The sequence below is a fragment of the Ylistrum balloti genome, unplaced genomic scaffold, assembly GCF_031769215.1.
Source record: "Ylistrum balloti isolate Yb309-2 unplaced genomic scaffold, AGI_CSIRO_Ybal_v1 Utg369874, whole genome shotgun sequence".
Taxonomy (NCBI): domain Eukaryota; kingdom Metazoa; phylum Mollusca; class Bivalvia; order Pectinida; family Pectinidae; genus Ylistrum; species Ylistrum balloti.
In genome coordinates this window covers 236,065-258,331 of record NW_026782015.1, presented here as the reverse complement: position 1 = coordinate 258,331, position 22,267 = coordinate 236,065, and the positions used below count along the sequence as shown (strand labels likewise).

General features: G+C 39.0%; 2 protein-coding genes across 2 annotated transcripts in view; one reads left to right on the top strand and one right to left on the bottom strand.

Moving 5' to 3' along the window:
- Window positions 1-22,267, bottom strand: part of LOC132546062 (ADAMTS-like protein 2) — a 108,142-nt gene that overhangs the window by 71,043 nt on the left and 14,832 nt on the right. The window lies entirely within an intron of this gene.
- Window positions 3,805-20,502, top strand: LOC132546133 (histamine H2 receptor-like). Its single transcript, XM_060209830.1, has 2 exons — window positions 3,805-3,851; window positions 18,669-20,502. Exons 1-2 carry the CDS (start codon window positions 3,828-3,830, stop codon window positions 19,827-19,829), a joined length of 1,185 nt encoding a protein of 394 aa, XP_060065813.1. The 5' UTR covers window positions 3,805-3,827; the 3' UTR covers window positions 19,830-20,502.

Genomic DNA, 22,267 nt, shown 5'->3' with positions numbered 1-22,267 from the left:
CAGAGAAACATCTGATCCACAACCAACAAAACGTATCACACAACCAACAAAACGTCAGATATCACACTGTTAGTGCAGAGAAACATCAGATCCACAACAAACAGAACGTCAGATATCACACTGTTAGTGTAGAGAAACATCAGATCCACAACCAACAAAACATCAGATATCACACTGTTAGTGCAGAGAAACATCAGATCCACAACCAACAAAACATCAGATATCACACTGTTAGTGTAGAGAAACATCTGATCCACAACCAACAAAACGTCAGATATCACACTGTTAGTGCAGAGAAACATCTGATCCACAACCAACAAAACGTCAGATATCACACTGTTAGTGCAGAGAAACATCAGATCCACAACCAACAAAACGTCAGATATCACACTGTTAGTGCAGAGAAACATCTGATCCACAACCAACAAAACGTCAGATATCACACTGTTAGTGTAGAGAAACATCAGATCCACAACCAACGAAACATCAGATATCACACTGTTAGTGTAGAGAAACATCTGATCCACAACCAACAGAACGTCAGATATCACACTGTTAGTGTAGAGAAACATCAGATCCACGACCAACAAAACGTCAGATATCACACTGTTAGTGTAGAGAAACATCTAATCCACAACCAACAAAACATCAGATATCACACTGTTAGTGCAGAGAAACATCTGATCCACAACCAACAAAACGTCAGATATCACACTACTGGTGTAGGAAGATGCGCCAAGAGTAGGTAAGGATGCACATTCCACAGAATCTTTGCCGGTGAATTTTGTTTCAAATACTGGATCTTTATTCAAGTTTTAGGAATAATTACTTAAGTTTTCCGTAGATTGGGCACACTCTTGGCAATTCCACAGGTGATTTAATGATATAGCTCGCCACTTAAATAAGAGACCGGCTTAATCCCTTAATTAACCTTCGAAGAGAAGACATAAGTAGGACCACCTTTCCTAATCCCTCTTGTTTAAATGATTTCCTGTGCCTATAGCACGTGTTATCACAGTTCTACCGATACTGCACCACACCTGTTCTTGTAGGAATTTCTTTCTGCCCTGTCTTGTGTTTCTTTCTATTCAATGTTTAATCAGCCCTTATACTTCACTACAGATCATATATACTTGGCTGTTTTCTCAGTCGTAAGTAGTTCGCTGGAATGGAATATTAAAAGCAACATCACATTTATACCTTGAATATGAATAAACATTGAAGTAATGTTGGTTATTAATTATAGGGTTGTTTCTTTGATTACCGCAGATATAACAAAGTCTTCAATACAAGAAGAATCGGTCAAAAAATATACAAAACCGTTCTGAATTTTTACAATTTTGGAATGGAGGTAATAAAGTTTGAAATATTGAAAATCAAGCATCCGCGTTTTAGATGTTCCAGTTTTTGAAAGTTTTAGAATCATTTATTTTTTATATTCAAAGCTCCGAGAACTCAAGCTTCGTATCAAACATTCAAGTGAACCTGATCCCCAATAATCGAAGCCGGAAATAGATAAAAAGCCAAATTATCATGGTTTTTTTATCAATGCGGATATGATATTCAGCTGATGGGTATTACATTGGAACAGAACTGCTCTGGTATAAAATGGTATAACTCGTTTCACAACCTTCTTAAAAGCTTTTGAATTTCTGATGGTATTGAATTACAAGTATGTTTTAGTACAGAATAACTAGTGTATATCTTAGTTTATGCTGCAAAATGAAAAAAATATGTTACATCGATTACCACATCTTGCTTTAATGCTGTAACATGTCTGGTACAAGTTGGCCTATGCAACATTTTGGATATTTCAAACAACAACAATTTCGTTAACTTAATTACTTACTTGATTAATTACTTAAAACACTGAATGAAGTCCTGGTATCATTAAGAGGTTAGGAGATATTAAGAGAGGAAGGTATAGAAATTGGGATGTAAAGAGATCGGAAGGTGAATACAAATTAAGATATATAGTTATATATTCGGTAGGTTGATACATCAGAAGGTATAGAGATGGGACAATCAGGGGATGAGGTTAAGAGATCGGGAGGTATTGACATCGGTATCAAAAGAGATCGGGAGAAATTGATATTTGATGTAAAAAGATCGAAAATTACCGGGGAGTAAAGAGATCGGAAAGTAAAGAGATAGAAAATACAGAGATTGGGAGGTGGAGAGATCGGTAGGTAAAGAGATCGGGAGGTGGAGAGATCGGGAAGTAAAGAGATCGGAAATACAGAGATTGAGAGGTGGAGATATCAGTAGGTAAAGAGATCGGAAGGCAAAGAGATCGGGAGGTGGAGAGATCGGGAGGTGGAGAGATCGGGAGGTGGAGATACCTTGAGGTAATGAGAACGGAAATACAGGGATTGGGAGGTAAAGAGATTGGGAGGTGGAGAGATCGGTAGGTACTGAGATCGGAAATACAGAGATCGGGGGGTAATGAGATCGGAAATATAGAGATCGGGAGGTAAAGATATCGGAAATACAGAGATCGGGAGGTAAAGAGATCGGGCGGTGGAGAGTTCGGGAGGTAAAGAGATCGGGAGGTGGAGAGATCGGGAAGTAAAGAGATCGGGAGGTGGAGAGATCGTGAGATACTGAGATCGGAATTTGGAGAGATCGGGAAGTAAATCGATTGGGTACTACTGGTATCAATTGTTGAAGTGATCGTGGTATATAGAGGCAGTTTTATTCCATAGATTTTGTCAAAATTATCAACAGGAATTAGGACATTCAGGCACATCAGGAACAAGAACAATACAATACCATTATCGAATACATGAATATAACAGATAAAAACATTATTTTATCTTGTACAAATCTTCTTTATTTTAAAGTATACATCGACTGGAACGTGAACTGCACGTGAAAGTACGTTGATCTGACCATTTAAACTGACCGAGTTTAATCCGGTACCAAATATTTCAACGTACGAAGAATCAATTTTCCGTTCCCATAATAAAAACTACACTAATACCTTCAAGACTTTTGCTGACTAAGTGATATTTCTCATGACACCTGTCAATATCGCACTCACAATCGATGCACGTTTCAAATGCACGTGCGCAAAAGGTTCAGTATCTGTATCCAGTTGACGCTATGACGTCGAAGTTTGTTTACAAATACGTACGTACATATATATAATTCCTATCTAGTTGTAATAAGACTCTATAAATGCAGATAATTCAAGTGCAGATATATTAAGAAATTCCTTTTTGAAAACTGTAAACGAAAAAAACACAAAAAAAGTGGCGTGAAATGTGTTGTAGTAGAGATTTGATAACACTGCACCGATTCGCTCCGCACTAGGATCGCGTATCCAACACCACTACCACATCAACGCATTCTTAACCACACAGAAACGAATTTAAACCAACTTGATCTTTTTTCTAATCGTGTCAAACTTGCTATCATACACATAACGATAACACACCGACTACCCTGGATTCTCACTCCTCCCGAGCCGTGCCCGGTGGTACCCATTTAATCTCCTACCATTTAAAATTTTCTAGCACAAAACACGAAATCCTCCTACTGTTTTAGCCTATACCAAACACGCTAGAGACATATATGCTTCTGGTGTGTAAGATTGTATTATCTGCAGATACGTAAATCCATGAATATTAATAATGCAAAATTCACTTATCAAGCTCTGACCTTTGACGTTTGACCTTAGTTCCCCGTCTGGCGCCCCTTACCTTGACCTCACCCGGTCACGGCAGCAGACAGACGGTGAGAGTACTAGGATGCTGAACATCGCTTGACATCGTTAGTGTGTTCATTGCGAGGTGACCGAACGCGTGGTATTGGAGCAGAGCAGCATGTATCCAGCATACAACAGCACGGTAAGTACACTTCTTTTAGCACACGAGCAATGTGACTGACAATTTGGGAAACACTGACCAATATTACGTATCTATAGATGTATGAATGAATGACAGAGCCGATGTCCGCCAACCAGACACGCGAGCCGTACGTTGATAATAGTGGCGATAGTAGTATTTGTTACAGTGTTGCAGACAATAACATGGGTCATGTATTTAGATGTTAAGCACGTTTGCACACGTTCTAACCATTTTGACAGATTATAAACAGCATAACGGATATTTTTTTTTCTTTCTTTTAAAACCAACATTCGTTAATGTCCTTGTAAAAGGATTTTTGTCGCCTACCGAGTTTGGATCTGTTGACGTTCTAATTTTTTTTGTTTTGTTTTGAAATGAATAGTAGGATTGTATTTTCACCTCAGTCAGAAGGTGTTTTCGTTGTTGTGTGTGACGTGTATCAAACGTCCAGACTTGCTAATTCTTTAGATATATATCATTTATGGGCGAGTTTATTCTTACCGGGACAGTATTATTACTGTTTTGATGGCCCAGTTCATACTGCTTTAGCCCTTTCAGCGGCTTTAATGGCATATGTTATTTAAAGAGCCGTGACGGTATATGATTTATTTGTAAGAGAATAAATAAGACACCACAGTACGGTCATGTCCGTACGGCGATGTTAGCCTCTCGCATCAGATGAGACGGGAGTCGGACTCACAAAAACACTTTCACCACAGCTAATATTATTAATAATAAATGCCATTTAACAGTCGTCCACACTTTAATGAACGTTTAGGGAGCTGTAGGAAAATGTATCAAACCTTCTGACTACCAGCTTGCACGTCTGATGGTGACGGAACACTGCAAGAAGCCACAGGGGTTACTTAGTATTTCGTGCCGTGACACACCACTCGCCTGTGTGACCTTGTTACATTGTAAACACAAATACATTTGCTTTCCTTGTCAAGTCCCTTAACTTATTTTGTCAGCGTGTGGTAATTATTAACTTATATGTATTTTAGTTATTGACAAAGTTCTCTCTCATGGGATATGCCATTTTTGTAGTTGTTTTTCCTATGTAAAACAGAAACCCCCGCTCTAAAGCAATAACTCAGCAGGATAGCCGAGGTCTGCTAGATAATATGTTGGAGCTAGGCTAACGTAAATGGTAAAAATTAAAAGCCTGGAGATGAAACTGATCGATACTATGAAAATGCTAACTTAATACACCCACCACAAGACTAGTGTGGAACTAGCCGCACAGTAAATAGATGAAAGAAGGATTAAGATTTGGTTAACCAATTTCTCCTCTATCTATAGAATACGAAGTCGGAAGAAATCGCAGGAAATATTGTTTATACTACCTCGCAACCGAAAATATCTACCAGTGGAAAAAATTACCCCTAATTGGGTCAATATCTAAATGTCTCTGTCCAATAACTTTATCATTGATCTCTATTTACCCTAATTCCTAAGTCTGCATCACCAATTATTCTATAGTTATTGTATCATCAGTTATTCTATAGTTATTGTATCATCAGTTATTCTATAGTTATTGTATCATCAGTTATTCTATAGTTATTGTATCATCAGTTATTCTATAGCTATTGTCTGTATCATCAGTTATTCTATAGTTATTGTATCATCAGTTATTCATTGTATCATCAGTTATTCTATAGTTATTGTATCATCAGTTATTCTATAGTTATTGTATCATCAGTTATTCTATAGTTATTGTATCATCAGTTATTCTATAGTTATTGTATCATCAGTTATTCTATAGTTATTGTATCATCAGTTATTCTATAGTTATTATTGTATCATGTTATTCTATAGTTATTGTATCATGTATCATCAGTTATTCTATAGTTATTGTATCATCAGTTATTCTATAGTTATTGTATCATCAGTTATTCTATAGTTATTGTATCATCAGTTATTCTATAGTTATTGTATCATCAGTTATTCTATAGTTATTGTATCATCAGTTATTCTATATCAGTTATTCTATAGTATTGTTATTCATCAGTTATTCTATAGTTATTGTATCATATTATTCTATAGTTATTGTATCATCAGTTATTCTATAGTTATTGTATCATCAGTTATTCTATAGTTATTGTATCATCAGTTATTCATCAGTTATTCTATAGCTATTGTCTGTATCATCAGTTATTCTATAGTTATTGTATCATCAGTTATTCTATAGTTATTGTATCATCAGTTATTCTATAGTTATTGTATCATCAGTTATTCTATAGTCTTATTCTATAGTTATTTATTCTATAGTATTGTATCATCAGTTATTCTATAGTTATTGTATCATTTATTCTATAGTGTATCATCAGTTATTCTATAGTTATTGTATCATCAGTTATTCTATAGTTATTGTATCATCAGTTATTCTATAGTTATTGTATCATCAGTTATTCTATAGTTATTGTATCATCAGTTATTCTATACTTATTGTATCATCAGTTATTCTATAGCTATTGTATCATCAGTTATTCTATAGTTATTGTATCATCAGTTATTCTATAGTTATTGTATCATCAGTTATTCTATAGTTATTGTATCATCAGTTATTCTATAGTTATTGTATCATCAGTTATTCTATAGTTATTGTATCATCAGTTATTCTATAGTTATTGTCATCATCAGTTATACTATAGTTATTGTATCATCAGTTATTCTATAGTTATAGTCAGTATCATCAGTTATTATATACCTCTTCAATAATTTAATATGATTTTTCATTTCCTTGAATCCTTAATATTGCAGGCTCCTCCGGGACCTTAGTAGAGGCGGAATCGACACTTATTTTTCAGTAAATCTTAGTTGTACGTCCGTCCATGTTTCTGTCAGTGCATGCAAAGCTGATGTACATATTTACACTATAACATCACACTAGCAAGTTAAAATATAAACTATTTTACAACAGTTGCGAAACATTTTCTTCCAACTTATAGTAAGCATTCTTGTTAGTCCCAGTTTGGAAGCGCACTAGGAGTTTTTCTGTGAAAGGAAACCGGAATATTCTGGGGTAACACCTCGTTGTCCGGCAGGTGACCTATATCTTTCCAAATCTCTTCCGGGAATCTCGGGTGCTAGCGGTACTTCTTCTGTACCAGATTAGTTTTAAGTGGTCATTAATCAATGTGACCTTTGACCACGTTGGAAATGATATGAACCCATAGAGGTCATATTCACACCTGGTAAGGTTAAGTCTGTCATCAGTCAAAGTAAAGAGGTTATACAGGAAGTGAGCGTCACTGATATACAGAGATGGAGAATACTCTCATTAGACTGTGTCAGAAATGGGTGTCACTGATACAGATATAGAATACTCTCGTCGGACAGAGATGGGTGTCACTGATTCAGAATGAGAATACTCTCGTCAGACAGAGATGGGTGTCACTGATACAGATAGAGAATACTCTCGTTAGACAGAGATGGGTGTCACTGATACAGTTAGAGAATACTCTCGTTAGACAGGGATGGGTGTCACTGATACAGAGTGAGAATACTCTCGTCAGACAGAGATGGGTGTCACTGATACAGAAAGAGAATACTCTTGTTAGACAGAGATGGGTGTCACTGATACAGTTAGAGAATACTCTCGTTAGACAGAGATTGATGTCACTGATACAGTTAGAGAATACTCTCGTTATACAGAGATGGGTGTCACTGATACAGAAAGAGAATACTCTTGTTAGACAGAGATGGGTGTCACTGATACAGATAGAGAATACTCTCGTTAGACAGAGATGGGTGTCACTGATACAGAGTGAGAATACTCTCGTTAGACAGAGATGGGTGTCACTGATACAGATAGAGAATACTCTCGTTAGACAGAGATGGGTGTCACTGATACAGAGTGAGAATACTCTCGTTAGACAGAGATGGGTGTCACTGATACAGTTAGAGAATACTCTCGTTAGACAGAGATGGGTGTCACTGATACAGTTAGAGAATACTCTCGTTAGACAGAGATGGGTGTCACTGATACAGACAGAGAATACTCTCGTTAGACAGAGATGGGTGTCACTGATACAGTTAGAGAATACTCTCGTTAGACAGAGATGGGTGTCACTGATACAAATAGAGAATACTCTCGTTAGACAGAGATGGGTGTCACTGATACAGATATAGAATACTCTCGTTAGACAGAGATGGGTGTCACTGATACAGATATAGAATACTCTCGTTAGACAGAGATGGGTGTCACTGATACAAATAGAGAATACTCTCGTTAGACAGAGATGGGTGTCACTGATACAAACAGAATACTCTCGTGAGACAGAGATGGGTGTCACTGATACAAATAGAGAATACTCTCGTTAGACATAGATGGGTGTCACTGATACAGATAGAGAATACTCTCGTTAGACAGAGATGGGTGTCACTGATACAGATAGAGAATACTCTCGTTAGACAGAGATGGGTGTCACTGATACAGATATAGAATACTCTCGTTATACAGAGATACTCTCGTTATACAGAGTGGGTCACTGATACAGAGTGAGAATACTCTCGTTAGACAGAGATGGGTGTCACTGATACAGATAGAGAATACTCTCGTTAGACAGAGATGGGTGTCACTGATACAGATAGAGAATACTCTCGTTAGACAGAGATGGGTGTCACTGATACAGATAGAGAATACTCTCGTTAGACAGAGATGGGTGTCACTGATACAGATAGAGAATACTCTCGTTAGACAGAGATGGGTGTCACTGATACAAATAGAGAATACTCTCGTTAGACAGAGATGGGTGTCACTGATACAGATAGAGAGAATACTCTCAGACAGTTAGACAGAGATGGGTGTCACTGATACAGATAGAGAATACTCTCGTTAGACAGAGATTGGTGTCACTGATACAGATAGAGAATACTCTCGTTATACAGAGATGGGTGTCACTGATACAGATGGAAAATACTCTCGTTAGACAGAGATGGGTGTCACTGATACAGATGGAGGATACTCTCGTTAGACAGAGATGGGTGTCACTGATACAGAGAATACTCTCGTTATACAGAGATGGGTGTCACTGATACAGAGTGAGAATACTCTCGTTAGACAGAGATGGGTGTCACTGATACAGAGTGAGAATACTCTCGTTAGACAGAGATGGGTGTCACTGATACAGAGTGAGAATACTCTCGTTAGACAGAGATGGGTGTCACTGATACAGTTAGAGAATACTCTCGTTAGACAGAAATGGGTGTCACTGATACAGATGGAGAATACTCTCGTTAGACAGAGATGGGTGTCACTGATACAGAAAGAGAATACTCTCGTTAGACAGAGATGGGTGTCACTGATACAGATAGAGAATACTCTCGTCAGACAGAGAAGGGTGTCACTGATACAGATACAGAATACTCTCGTTAGACAGAGATGGGTGTCACTGTTACAGATAGAGAATACTCTCGTTAGACAGAGATGGGTGTCACTGATACAGATACAGAATACTCTCGTTAGACAGAGATGGGTGCCACTGATACAGATACAGAATACTCTCGTTAGATTGTACCTTTGATGCCAATACAGATGAGGGAGAGGTGGGATATTCTTTCATGAGTGTATCAGGGAGTTTTGTCACGGATACAGAGAGAGAATTCTCTCGCTATATTCAATCCCAGCTTTCTTTAATAGAATCCAAGACCACTGACTTCTCGGCTATCAGTTGAAGGTTCTATCTCCGCTAGTCTATTTATAAATATTATACAGGTCAACGTCATAAACAATCAGAAGTCTGTTGAGAACTAGAATGCTGACCTGAAATATCTTAGCCTAGTTTACAAGGCGATGGGAAATAAACACGTTTGTACTGTCTTGCCACAAGGTAGTATCATCTGGTTAACTTAGTCTTTACAGGAGTCCGGGTTATAATAGTGTAATAGCTTTACAAATGACCAGTAGTGAGAAATGTTTCTACATTTACTATAATATAATTTTCACCACAATTCCCAAGGCACAAATTAATCTTTACACTGTCATGAAGGAAGGGAGGGGTGGGAGTCACGCTAGTGCGTGGTTCGATGTTCCCTTCCCGTGGCGGTTTGTGTATTATAGGAAACTTAGAGCGGTACCCTTATTGCTCCCGGCGGCATGCGACAGACCTCCCGTATGTTGTGCAGTGATATAGGTACCACCTATTAGACTCGGCTTAAAATTACATTGGATGTTGACGGGGCGATAATAAAATTATGAAATTTCCACATATTTCTGGAAAAGTAGAAAAAAACAACATTTCAAAGGAATGTCATTTACGACAACGACTTCTTGTGTAACAGCGTGGCTGTGATATTCACTTATTGAATACACGAGTACTTTGGCGTCATACTTTAGTTTTATATAAAACACTACAAAATATATCACAGGGGCTTTAAAGTAACGTAATAACAATGACATTATGTGCAGCCTTTTAGCGGGACCATATTAAGATACATGAACTTATCACGCTAACCATTTTGTATGAGAAATAAGGACTTATAGACATCTTAATAGACTTTTAAATTCTATCTCAAATGTGATGAATCTAGTACAAGACGAATAGGACCAAATTTACGGAAACATCACGGATGACGCCACACATACATGCGAAACGGTCGTTACATATTTCGAGTACAGACAAAGTCTCGTGTAGAACTGCCCCGTCCAGGCCGTCCTAGGTAATGTTACGTACTTGTGATGACCTCTTCAAAATGTTTTGTTTCTTGTAAATAGCTGTAGGAGAATAAAAAGTATTTAAACCCTAGTTTCCTGGCGATCTGTGCATGATCAGATCCATAAAGAGAGGCAGTGCTATTATGTATACATTTATACCTATTATATGGTCCCGTGTAGCGATAAAGACACTCATCACCTCCAGGATTATCTCATCGACCCTTTCTCTATCATCGCGAGGTAATAGTCAGCGTACTTAAACTGTCTGCTTCCTACCGTCTTTCACATGTGTTTCACATGAAGAATTTAGCGATTTTGATAGAAATGTATCCTTTCATTTTTCCTCATTTACATTTGACATTACGCAAAACATAAAACACTTGGTACATAAAAAAAATATGCTGAGAAAACAGATTTGTGAGAAAAAAAATCATCGCTTGAAAGGAATTCAGTTATTTGAAAATGGATTTAGATTATGTAAAAGTGGAGACCCGAAGTGTGTTATTTTCCGCAGGGAACGAGTTAAAACATAACTCAGGTAATTTATAAATGTTAAATATTCCACCTAGACTGGTGGAACAAATCTTTTTCAATAGTAACGATATGCAATACTGTCTAGACAAACCAGATTATTTACAGAGCATGTCTCTCAGATTGGTTCCCGCCATCAACAAAAGTTGTGTTTGTTTTTGGACACTTGAAGAAAATGGCTCTCTATTGATTGGTTCTCGACATCAACAATGGATGCGTTTGTATCGCCACTTGTAGAACGTGGCTCCCTGATTGGTTTTCTTTTTCTAATAAGAATGGTTCGTATAGACACTTACAGAACATGGTTCTTTGATTGGTTCTCGACATCAACAATGGATGCGCTTGTAGAGACACTTGTAGAACGTGGGGCTCTCCAATTTGTTCATTCCATCAAAAAGGGGTGCATTTGTATAGACACTTACAGAACATGGCTCTTTGATTGGTTCTCGACATCAACATGGGGTGCGTTTGTATAGACACTTTTAGAACGTGGCGCTGTGATTGGTCCTCTCATACTGCTGGGTTATATTTGTATGGGCACATGTGTGACGTGGCCATGTGATCGGTTCTTTCTTTATTCCTTATTCAGAGGTGTGATTTTACGGACAGGTGTGTCGTAGATCTGTGATTGGTCCTCCCCTTCTACAGGGGTATGTTTGTATGGACACGTGTGACATGGCCATTTGATTGGTCCTCTCCTTCTACAGGGGTATGTTTGTATGGACACATGTGTGACATGGCCATTTGATTGGTCCTCTCCGTCTACATGGGTATGTCTGTATGGACACATGTGTGACATGGCCATTTGATTGGTCCTCTCCGTCTACATGGGTATGTTTGTATGGACACATGTGTGACATGGCTTTGTGATTGCTTCTCTCCTTCTAAATGGGTATGTTTGTATGGACACAGTGTGTACAGTTAGATATAAATTATACGCCTGACGGAATCTGTCTTAAGTCATTTGAGTCAGCGTCCATCTTGAGAAAACTAACATAATCAACAGCACAGCTTTATGACAGAATCATGTAAAACCTTGATCTGATTCCTACGAATGTTTTCTATCTATAAACTATAAAGTTGAATGTATAGAGATAACACAAGTCACGACTCGTCTGCACTGTCATGTCATATAGTGTACAGCACGTGATCCATCAGTAATTATGTAGATGATGAACATGTGTACTTCTGTAATCACAATGTATGTAATTCACTTTTTTCTATGATGAACAACAGACACAGACAAGTGTTCCTTTAATTAGCCTTTCTGTACCTACCTCGCCGTCAGGTTCCGCGTTTAGCTAGCCAAATAAAATGTCGGTGAATGGTCTACATTATAACTAGTGCATAGGGTTTAATGTTCATAGGAGTTATTCATGTCTTAAACGTAAAAAATGGAAATATTCGTCAGAGAAATCCTGACTTTAAAGATTTTAACGGGCGGAATTTACGCAATTAACATGTTCCTCGTAGATCCGAACACCAGGCGGGATATTCATAACAGCTATTCACACGTTACAGATCGGAATGCAAGATGTTATATTCACAGGAGCTATTCACACGTTACAGATCGGAATGCAAGATGTTATATTCACAGGAGCAATTCTCACGTTAGAGATCAGAACACAAGATGTTATATTCACAGGAGCAATTCTCACGTTAGAGATCAGAACACAAGATGTTATATTCACAGGAGCAATTCTCACGTTAGAGATCAGAACACAAGATGTTATATTCACAGGAGCAATTCTCACGTTAGAGATCAGAACGGAAGACTTAATATTCACAGGAGCAATTTACACGTTAGAGATCAAAACACAAGACTTGATATTCACGGGAGCAATTCACACGTTAGAGATCAGAACGGAAGACTTATATTCACAGGAGCAATTCACACGTTAGAGATCAGAACACAAGATGTTATATTCACAGGAGCAATTCACACGTTAGAGATCAGAACACAAGACTTAATATTCACGGGAGCAATTCACACGTTAGAGATCAGAACAGAAGACTTACTATTCACAGGAGCAATTTACAAGTAATAGATCAGAATGCAAGACTTAATATTCATATGAGTTGTTCACAAGTTATAGATCAGGCGTAATATTCATAGGAGTATTTCCGTGACAGAACGCAAGACTTGGTATTCATAGGGGCAAATCGCACGATTTTTTTGGTCGGCGAATATTTATTGTAAGAAAATGTATTTCGGTAATACATCCTCATATCAAGATATAAAATTTCGTGGAAATGACAAGCTGTATATTTGATACCGGAATTATTTATACGATCTTGTATTTCTATCCTAAACGTGGGGGTGGTAGCTACGGAAGGCTGTGGTATTTAGTTTCCTTATTGATTTACTTTGGGCGCGTTGACGTCACGGCCGTCTGATGTTGCATGGCTTGAAGGGCAGCACTAGAGTGAATCTCCGCACTTATCTTAAAAAATGTTAACGTTGTTCTTAAAATCATAGGAAAATATCGGTCGCATAAATAGAAAGATAACTTGCCCGAATTCCATCATCTTACACCAGTTCTCAAATTTACCCTGCTGATAAGTGCTTCCCTGATACCCAGGTCAACTTAATCATAACAGGAGATTTCAAAATAGTTTGTGGAGCAATAACCGCCATCGATATTGTAATTGTGCACCTTCTACCAAAGTTCTGGTTCCAATATCCAAAAGAGATAATACAGTTTTTGTCTTCATAGCTTGGAGCTAAAACACTTCAATATCTCGTGATAGTTTAGACCCTAATGATGTGTTACTATTTATAGATGATATGTACCTTATCCTAAGCATAACACCCTTCATATATCATCTTTGTAGATATTAAAGCGTTTGATGTGCAAAACAAAGCGTATTACTCAATCGCTGCCAAAATGTTGCTGGTTTCAAATAATGTCTTGTCTTTAAAGAAAGCCTGCGCCTTGGTCCCAATGCCTTATCGTTCGATTTCTTGTCCTTTGTTGGTCGGAGCGAGAGAGTGGCGAAGAAACAAGTGCTGAAACCAATTTCAACGCCTTGAATTTTTGTTTCATCATCTCATATATATGACGTCATTAGAGTGAAAATAGTTCTGTATCTCGTCACATTTCGTCACTCACCATCTATGATGTCATTAGGATGACGATAGTTCTGTATCTCGTCACATTTCGTCACTCACCATATATGACGTCATTAGGATGACGATAGTTCTGTATCTCGTCCTATTCGGTCACTCACCATATATGACGTCATTAGGATGACGATAATTCTGTATCTCGTCACATTTCGTCACTCATCATATATGACGTCATTAGGATGACGATAGTTCTTTTCTCGTCACATTTCGTCACTCACCATATATATAATTAGGATGACGATAGTTCTGGATCTCGTCCTATTTGGTCACTCACCATATGTGACGTCATTAGGATGTCGATAATTCTGTATCTCGTCACATTTCGTTATCATCATATATGACGTCATTAGGATGACGATAATTCTGTATTTAGTCACATTTTGTCATTAACTATATAACTAATTTTATATAAAAAAAAATGAAGTGAGTACGCCGTAACCAAATGAAATTAAGAAATACTTGCCACTTAGTGTGAGAACCGCTGTCAATATTTAACATGGTGGAATGGCCTCTAGCCCTGCTGGCACGGCTAGATCTAGCGGCCTGAATTATCTGATTATTATACACTGAAATATTAGAACGAAAACAAGATAGCCTGTTATGCACAGAAGTTCTCCATTTATTTTGAAGGTCACATCACTTGGTGCAAAACAAGAATTATTGAAATATGTTGATGTTTTAAACAACATTCATTTATCAACCAATATGAGGTACTTGAGCTCTTCATTCACCAGGGTGCTTAGCCATGTGTGTAAAGTTGGACATAAACGCGGCACGTGTTTATATCGCCTGTGTTTTTATCATATTGTCATTCCGCCGAGTCGTTGAATATTTCCATTACGTCAATGAAGGGCAATTATAGTCGTACAAAGGTTTTATTCAGTAATTTCGAGAATGGGGGTGCTTTTCGAAAACATTTCAGCAACCACTTACAGATTCTCAGCAGAAGAATTCAATAACTGCGAGAAATTCTATATTTAGATCACAGAAGTAGAAATAACAATATTTTATGGTTTCAGGAATGTTGAGAATCCATGTCGAAAAGGTCTGGAATTCTGCTGTTTGTTAACTGTTATATGTGACTTTACTAAATATTACATGTGCGTTTTTGTTTTTCATGAAGGAGGCGGCATTAATGCTTATCATTAGGATCAACATTCATAACCAGTGTAAAACATGTCGATTTCATGTGGTCATCTTTAATTCCACGGTTTTCCGTAACCTTATGATATATGACCGAATCATAATACTGTGTCAGTATTTTTAGATGACGGCATATATCCATTTCGTGTGTCTTATCGGTATATCTGTCTCCACACACGGCCAGTCTAGCACAGATTTAACGCTTTGTGGAGTCACAGACACTGTTGATGACGTCACAGATCCGTGAATGTAGGACAAAGTATTTAGGTTGTGGCATGACTTGATTGGCTCGGTAATCTCGGACGCTTTATAGCGTCCTTGTCCGCATTGCTTTAAATTAAATTTTGGGGGGTATGATTGGCTCTGATTGGCAGACATTATGATGACGTCATTGTCCGCATAGTTTGAATAAGCATTGCGGTTTAGGAGCAGGGTCATGTTTGAATTAGGTACATCAAAGTAGGTAAGGGGTTGATTTGCCATCTGTTTCAATTGTGTCTTCGGATATCGGTCAACAATCATGTGCAATGTAAGCGCCGAGTGAGAGTACATAGCAATTAGACCAACCTCAGCGTGTCTGGTGCTGCCGGTGATGTTTGAGGCCTTTTATTATTTTGTCAATGAAATCATATCAGATATGTTATAGATCTATTTCACGTACACTAAACGTTAAGGTCTGGTCAAAATATACAATTTTCTTAAACGGTATAGGAATGCCTTTTATGCTTAAGGTAGACATTCTGCCACAGCGATAATATTATAGATAAAAGCCCTATTTTACATTACCCTTATTAAAGACTTCCAGCTGATGTTGCAGAAATGCATTCATGTAATTTGGCCACGTGTCATGTATTAAAAGAATATAACTCGAGTATGTTTACCAGAGCGCAGTTTGTGAATCCATGTGTACACCGGAGCATTTATTTGTACACGTACCATGTTAACTAGACCGTATCTAGTAACCATACGTACAATGTTCAGTAGACCAGACTTTGTAACCATACGAATAATGTTCAGTAAACCGTGCTTAGTAACCATGTATACAATGTTCAGTAGACCATGTATACAATTAGTAACCATACTTTACAATGTTCAGTAAACCATATTTTGTAACCATAATGTTCAGTAAACCGTGCTTAGTAACCATATATACAATGTTCAGTAGACCGTACTTAGTAACCATACTTACAATGTTCAGTAAACCATATTTTGTAACCATACGAATAATGTTCAGTAAACCGTGCTTAGTAACCATGTATACAATGTTCAGTAGACCGTACTTAGTAACCATACTTACAATGTTCAGTAAACCATATTTTGTAACCATACGAACAATGTTCAGTAAACCGTGCTTAGTAACCATATATACAATGTTCAGTAGACCGTACTTAGTAACCATACTTACAATGTTCAGTAAACCATATTTTGTAACCATACGAACAATGTTCAGTAAACCGTGCTTAGTAACCATATATACAATGTTGTAACCATACTTAGTAACATATGTTCAGTAAACCATATTTTGTAACCATACGAACAATGTTCAGTAAACCGTGCTTAGTAACCATATATACAATGTTCAGTAGACCATACCTTATAACCATACGAACAATGTTAAGTAAACCGTGCTTAGTAACCATATAAACAATGCTCATTAGACCTACCTAGAAACCATATCAAACACAGATGCAGCACGTGATGTAACATGGCAAAATAACATCACGTGAGACCTGTATGATGCAGAGCTTTGGGGAAAGAAGGGGAGGGGAACAAGGGCTATATTATCCGTATCCTTGCAACACATTGCACCGATGTGACGTAACAGATTAACCCTACAGTGACAGATGTAGATTAGTAGATGGCGAACCCCATGTGTAGAGTACATACCAGCACATACTATTAATACATTTTTTCGGGGAAAAAATCCCGTTTTACAAATTTAAAGAATATATCATTTGGCACCTTAAATAATATCGAACATTTATAAAGGCGTGACGTGGAGGAGATAGACTGTGACATTAATTACTATTAGAAATGTTCTGGTTAGCAAACGCCTGACGCCCTAAAAGTACACTGGTAATGGTGATGTGTGTAACAATATATGTAGGATAGGTTTTAAACGCTACTGATGCATGTCGACATAAGAATACATAAGTAGATCAGGGATACTTGGAACTCATTCATGGATGTCAAGTGCGTAAGAGGGCAGCGTAAGGGGGGAGGGGGAAATCTGGGACAATTTCACATTTCATTTGCAACCATTGCTACACAGACACTTGGTTTGTATTGTTTTTTTTTTTTTTTTAGCACTACCCAATTATCATTTCCTTTGGAATATTGTCTAGAAATCATGTTGATGGCTACAGGTACTTATTAAGTAAGTTCCGATTAATACAAGGTATTGCGCGTGTAATACAGTTAGAGTATTAGGCTACACGTGTTTTATGGCTAGACTGTCGCAAGAACCAGATACGGGACCGCTAAAAGTACATGACCCCGGGACAGTAAGCTCCATAATAATGTATGGCTTAATTGGAAACAAGTATGACGTACAAAGACTGGCTCGATTACAGACTAGCCCTTGTCTGTATGTACAGGTCACAGCTGACCCGGTTACCCTTGTTGTCTGTATGTACAGGTCACAGCTGACCCAGTTACCCATGTACCCTTGTTGTCTGTATGTACAGGTCACAACTGACCCGGTTACCCTTGTTGTCTGTATGTACAGGTCACAGCTGACCCGGTTACCCTTGTTGTCTGTATGTACAGGTCACAGCTGACCCAGTTACCCATGTACCCTTGTTGTCTGTATGTACAGGTCACAACTGACCCGGTTACCCTTGTTGTCTGTATGTACAGGTCACAGCTGACCCAGTTGCCCATGTACCCTTGTTGTCTGTATGTACAGGTCACAGCTGACCCAGTTACTCATGTACCCTTGATGTCTATATGTACAGGTCACAGCTGACCCGGTTACCCATGTACCCTTGTTGTCTGTATGTACAGGTCACAGCTGACCCGGTTACCCTTGTTGTCTGTATGTACAGGTCACAGCTGACCCGGTTACCCATGTACCCTTGTTGTCTGTATGTACAGGTCACGGCTGACCCGGTTACCCATGTACCCTTGTTGTCTGTATGTACAGGTCACAGCTGACCTGGTTACCATGTACTTTTGTTTTCTTTATGTACAGGTCACAGCTGATGCGGTTACCCAAGACCAAGTCTACAAGTCATTCCTTAGTCAAGTGTCTCAATATCTGTTTAAATTTCGATAATTTTTTTCAGGTTTAAAATAATTCTATCTGTCAATCCGGTGACACGACCAAGTAATAATTGTGAATTTTCCATTGCAGGGTAATCTTACCCTTCGTGAGGCGTTTCATCACTTCATGACAAGGGTAGGAAAGAGGAACCTTAGTGACAACATCCTTAACTTCATGGACAGCGACTACTCATACGACGAGTACTTAGTCAATCTCCACAACCAAACAAGAGAATACCTCGCCAGTCGCAGTCAACAGATTGACGATGATAGAGAACTTCTCCGAAAACATATGTTTGGGATAGCTGTCATCATATGTGCATTAACTGTTGTCTTCAACCTAGTTCTTCTTCTAATCATCCTGACCAGTCGAAGTCTTAGGTCGAAACCTTTCTTCTGGAATATCATCAGTCTCGCCATTTCGGACTTGGTGGTGGGTTTGTTTGTGCTTCCGGTTAGGTTAGAGTATACGGATGCGCTGACATGGAATCACGGCATTGTTGTCTGTAAGGTTTGGTCTGTCATGGATATAAGTCATTTCAGCCTGTCGGCAATGATTCTGGTCAGTATATGCTCAGAGAGAATTCTTGCTAAGGTGGAGACTATAACCTCAATCGGAACCGAGACCGTGAAGATATTGTCGATCCTGGTGACCGTATTCCCCTGGGCATTCCTGCTGTTTATTTGTCTACCAGTACTGATCGTTGGAGAAGAAAGCATCCGGTATGAGACGATGGTGCATTATGGTAGTTTCTGTAGCTACGTTCTAGAATCGTCTTTCTTCATCCCGTCGGTTACAGTTATGTACATCCTACCATCAAGTGTGCTTATCCTCCTCATTATTGCCATGATGTGTATCTATGTCATCAAGAACACCGCCTGGGAACGCCTCAACACGAACACCACTGAATCAGAGAGAAAGAGTTTGCGCATGTCTACCATTGCTTCATTATTGGCTGGTATGGTTACCATTATATTTTGGTTTCCATACATCGTGCTGCTATTTATATACGTGACATGTCGTGATTACTCTTGTCTTCCTGGCCAAAGAACCTCAGTCGTAATATTTATGGTATCCACCAGCACGTCTGCGTTGACGCCTTTCCTGTGGCTTCTCGTTGTCGAAGTCAGGGAGACGCTTGCCTCTGAAATGAACCCTATCTTGCATAAGGTACATGCTACGTTAGGATTCAGAAAACCCCCAGTTGAGCCGGAGCACAGTACGGAGCTACTTGTAAACAATGACTTGTAAATGCGAACACGAAATGCACTAAACGGCCATTGTCTGTACTGTTCTCTAGCGACGGGAGTAATCAATGCCGTAAAAGCGATGCTGACATGTTGCTGTGTTTTAAACGTTGTGACTTTGACGTGAATAACTATAAAATCAATGCAATTAATGAACGTGTGATAGCATAAATGTGCATAGGGAACAAAAAGCACTAAAGCCAGTGGATAGAGTGAATGTACTGAGGAGACAAATAGAATAAGTAAACGAGTGGAGAGAAAGAATGTACGGAGGGGACAAGTAGACCAAACACACGGGTGGAGTAAGTGACTGGACGGAGGGGACAAGTAGACCAAACAGACGGGTAGAGTAAGGAAGGTACGAAGGGGACAAATAGACCAAACAGACGGATGGATTAAGTGAATGGACGGAGGGGACAAGGAGACCGAACACGGGTTGAGTAAGGAATGTATAGAGGGGACAAATAGACCAAACACGAGTTGAGTAAGGAATGTACGGATGGGACAAATAGACCAAACACACGGGTTGAGTAAGGAATGTACGGAGGGGACAAATAGACCAAACACGGGTTGAGTAAGGAATGTACGGAGGGGACAAATAGACCAAACAAGAGTTGAGTAAGGAATGTACAGAGGGGACAAACCGACCAAACAGACGGGTGGAGTGAGTGAATGGACGGAGGGGACACGTAGGCCAAACACATGGATGGAGTAAATGAATGCACGGAGGAACAAGTAGACCAAACACACAGATGGAGTAAGTGAATGTACGGAGGGGATAAGTAGGCCAAACACACGGTTGTAGTAAGTGAATGTACGGAGGGGACAAGTAGGCCAAACTCGGGTGTAGTAAATGAATGTACGGAGGGGACAAGTAGACCAAACACGGGTTTTGTAAGTGAATAAACGGATGGACAAGTAAGCCAAACACAGATGGAGTAAGTGAATGAACGGAGTGGATAAAATGACCAAACACACGGGTTGAGTAATTGAATGAACGGAGGGGACAAGTAGACCAAACACACGGGTGGAGTAAGTGACTGGACGGAGGGGACAAGTAGACCAAACACACGGGTAGAGTAAGGAATGTACGAAGGGGACAAATAGACCAAACACGGGCTGAGTAAGGAATGTACGGAGGGAACAAATAGACCAAACAGACGGGTAGAGTAAGTGACTGGACGGAGGGGACAAGGAGACCAAACACGAGTTGAGTAAGGAATGTACAGATGGGACAAATAGACCAAACACACGGGTTGAGTAAGGAATGTACGGAGGGGACAAATAGACCAAACACGGGTTGAGTAAGGATTGTTCGGAGGGGACAAATAGACCAAACAAGAGTTGAGTAAGGAATGTACGGAGGGGACAAACCGACCAAACAGACGGGTGGAGTGAGTGAATGGACGGAGGGGACACGTAGGCCAAACACATGGATGGAGTAAATGAATGCACGGAGGAACAGGTAGACCAAACACACAGATGGAGTAAGTGAATGTACGGAGGGGATAAGTAGGCCAAACACACGGTTGTAGTAAGTGAATGTACGGAGGGGACAAGTAGGCCAAACACACGGGTGTAGTAAATGAATTTACGGAGGGGACAAGTAGACCAAACACGGGTTTTGTAAGTGAATAAACGGAGGGACAAGTAGGCAAAACACAGATGGAGTAAGTGAATGAACGGAGGGGATAAAATGACCAAACACACGGGTTGAGTAATTGAATGAACGGAGGGGACAAGTAGACCAAACACACAGATGGAGTAAGTGAATGTACGGAGGGACAAGTAGACTATTAGTAGAAAATTAGACTAAACAAACGAGTAGAGAGAACGAATGTACGGAGGGGACAAACAGACCAAACAAACGGATGGAAAGCGTGACGTACGGAAGGGACAAATATACTTAAATAACAGATGAAGTTCGTGAGCGTTTGTCAGGTTTCCGACTAGTCTCAACACTTGTCGGTTCTAAATGTTAGAGCAGAGCTAATGGTTGATAGGGGATTGTTGATCAATGCAAGTTTTAATGTACATATTTTAAGTATATATTCTTGTTTTTTAGACATCATATCAGAATTACTTATATCACTAATATATCTGCCTATAACAAGACTGAACAATATCAAAATTCGGTGTGTTTAGAGATAGAGTGGGGGGATAGGGGGTACACGCCGAGGTAAAACCCACAACTACACGTGTTTTATATCTTAGGTACATATCTGGATAACGAGTGTTTAAGAAAATTCGACATCTTTTCTGCAGTATTTAAACTTTGTTATCGGTCGATCTGACTGAGTATCAGCTAGACATCGCATTTCTAGAATACCTTTTATCAATTAACGGATTTCCCCGAATTTCATTGACCGCTGTCTTTGACCTGTTTCACGTCTCTTCATTCTTATTTCATTTAAAATTGATTAATGACATTTCTAGGCTACC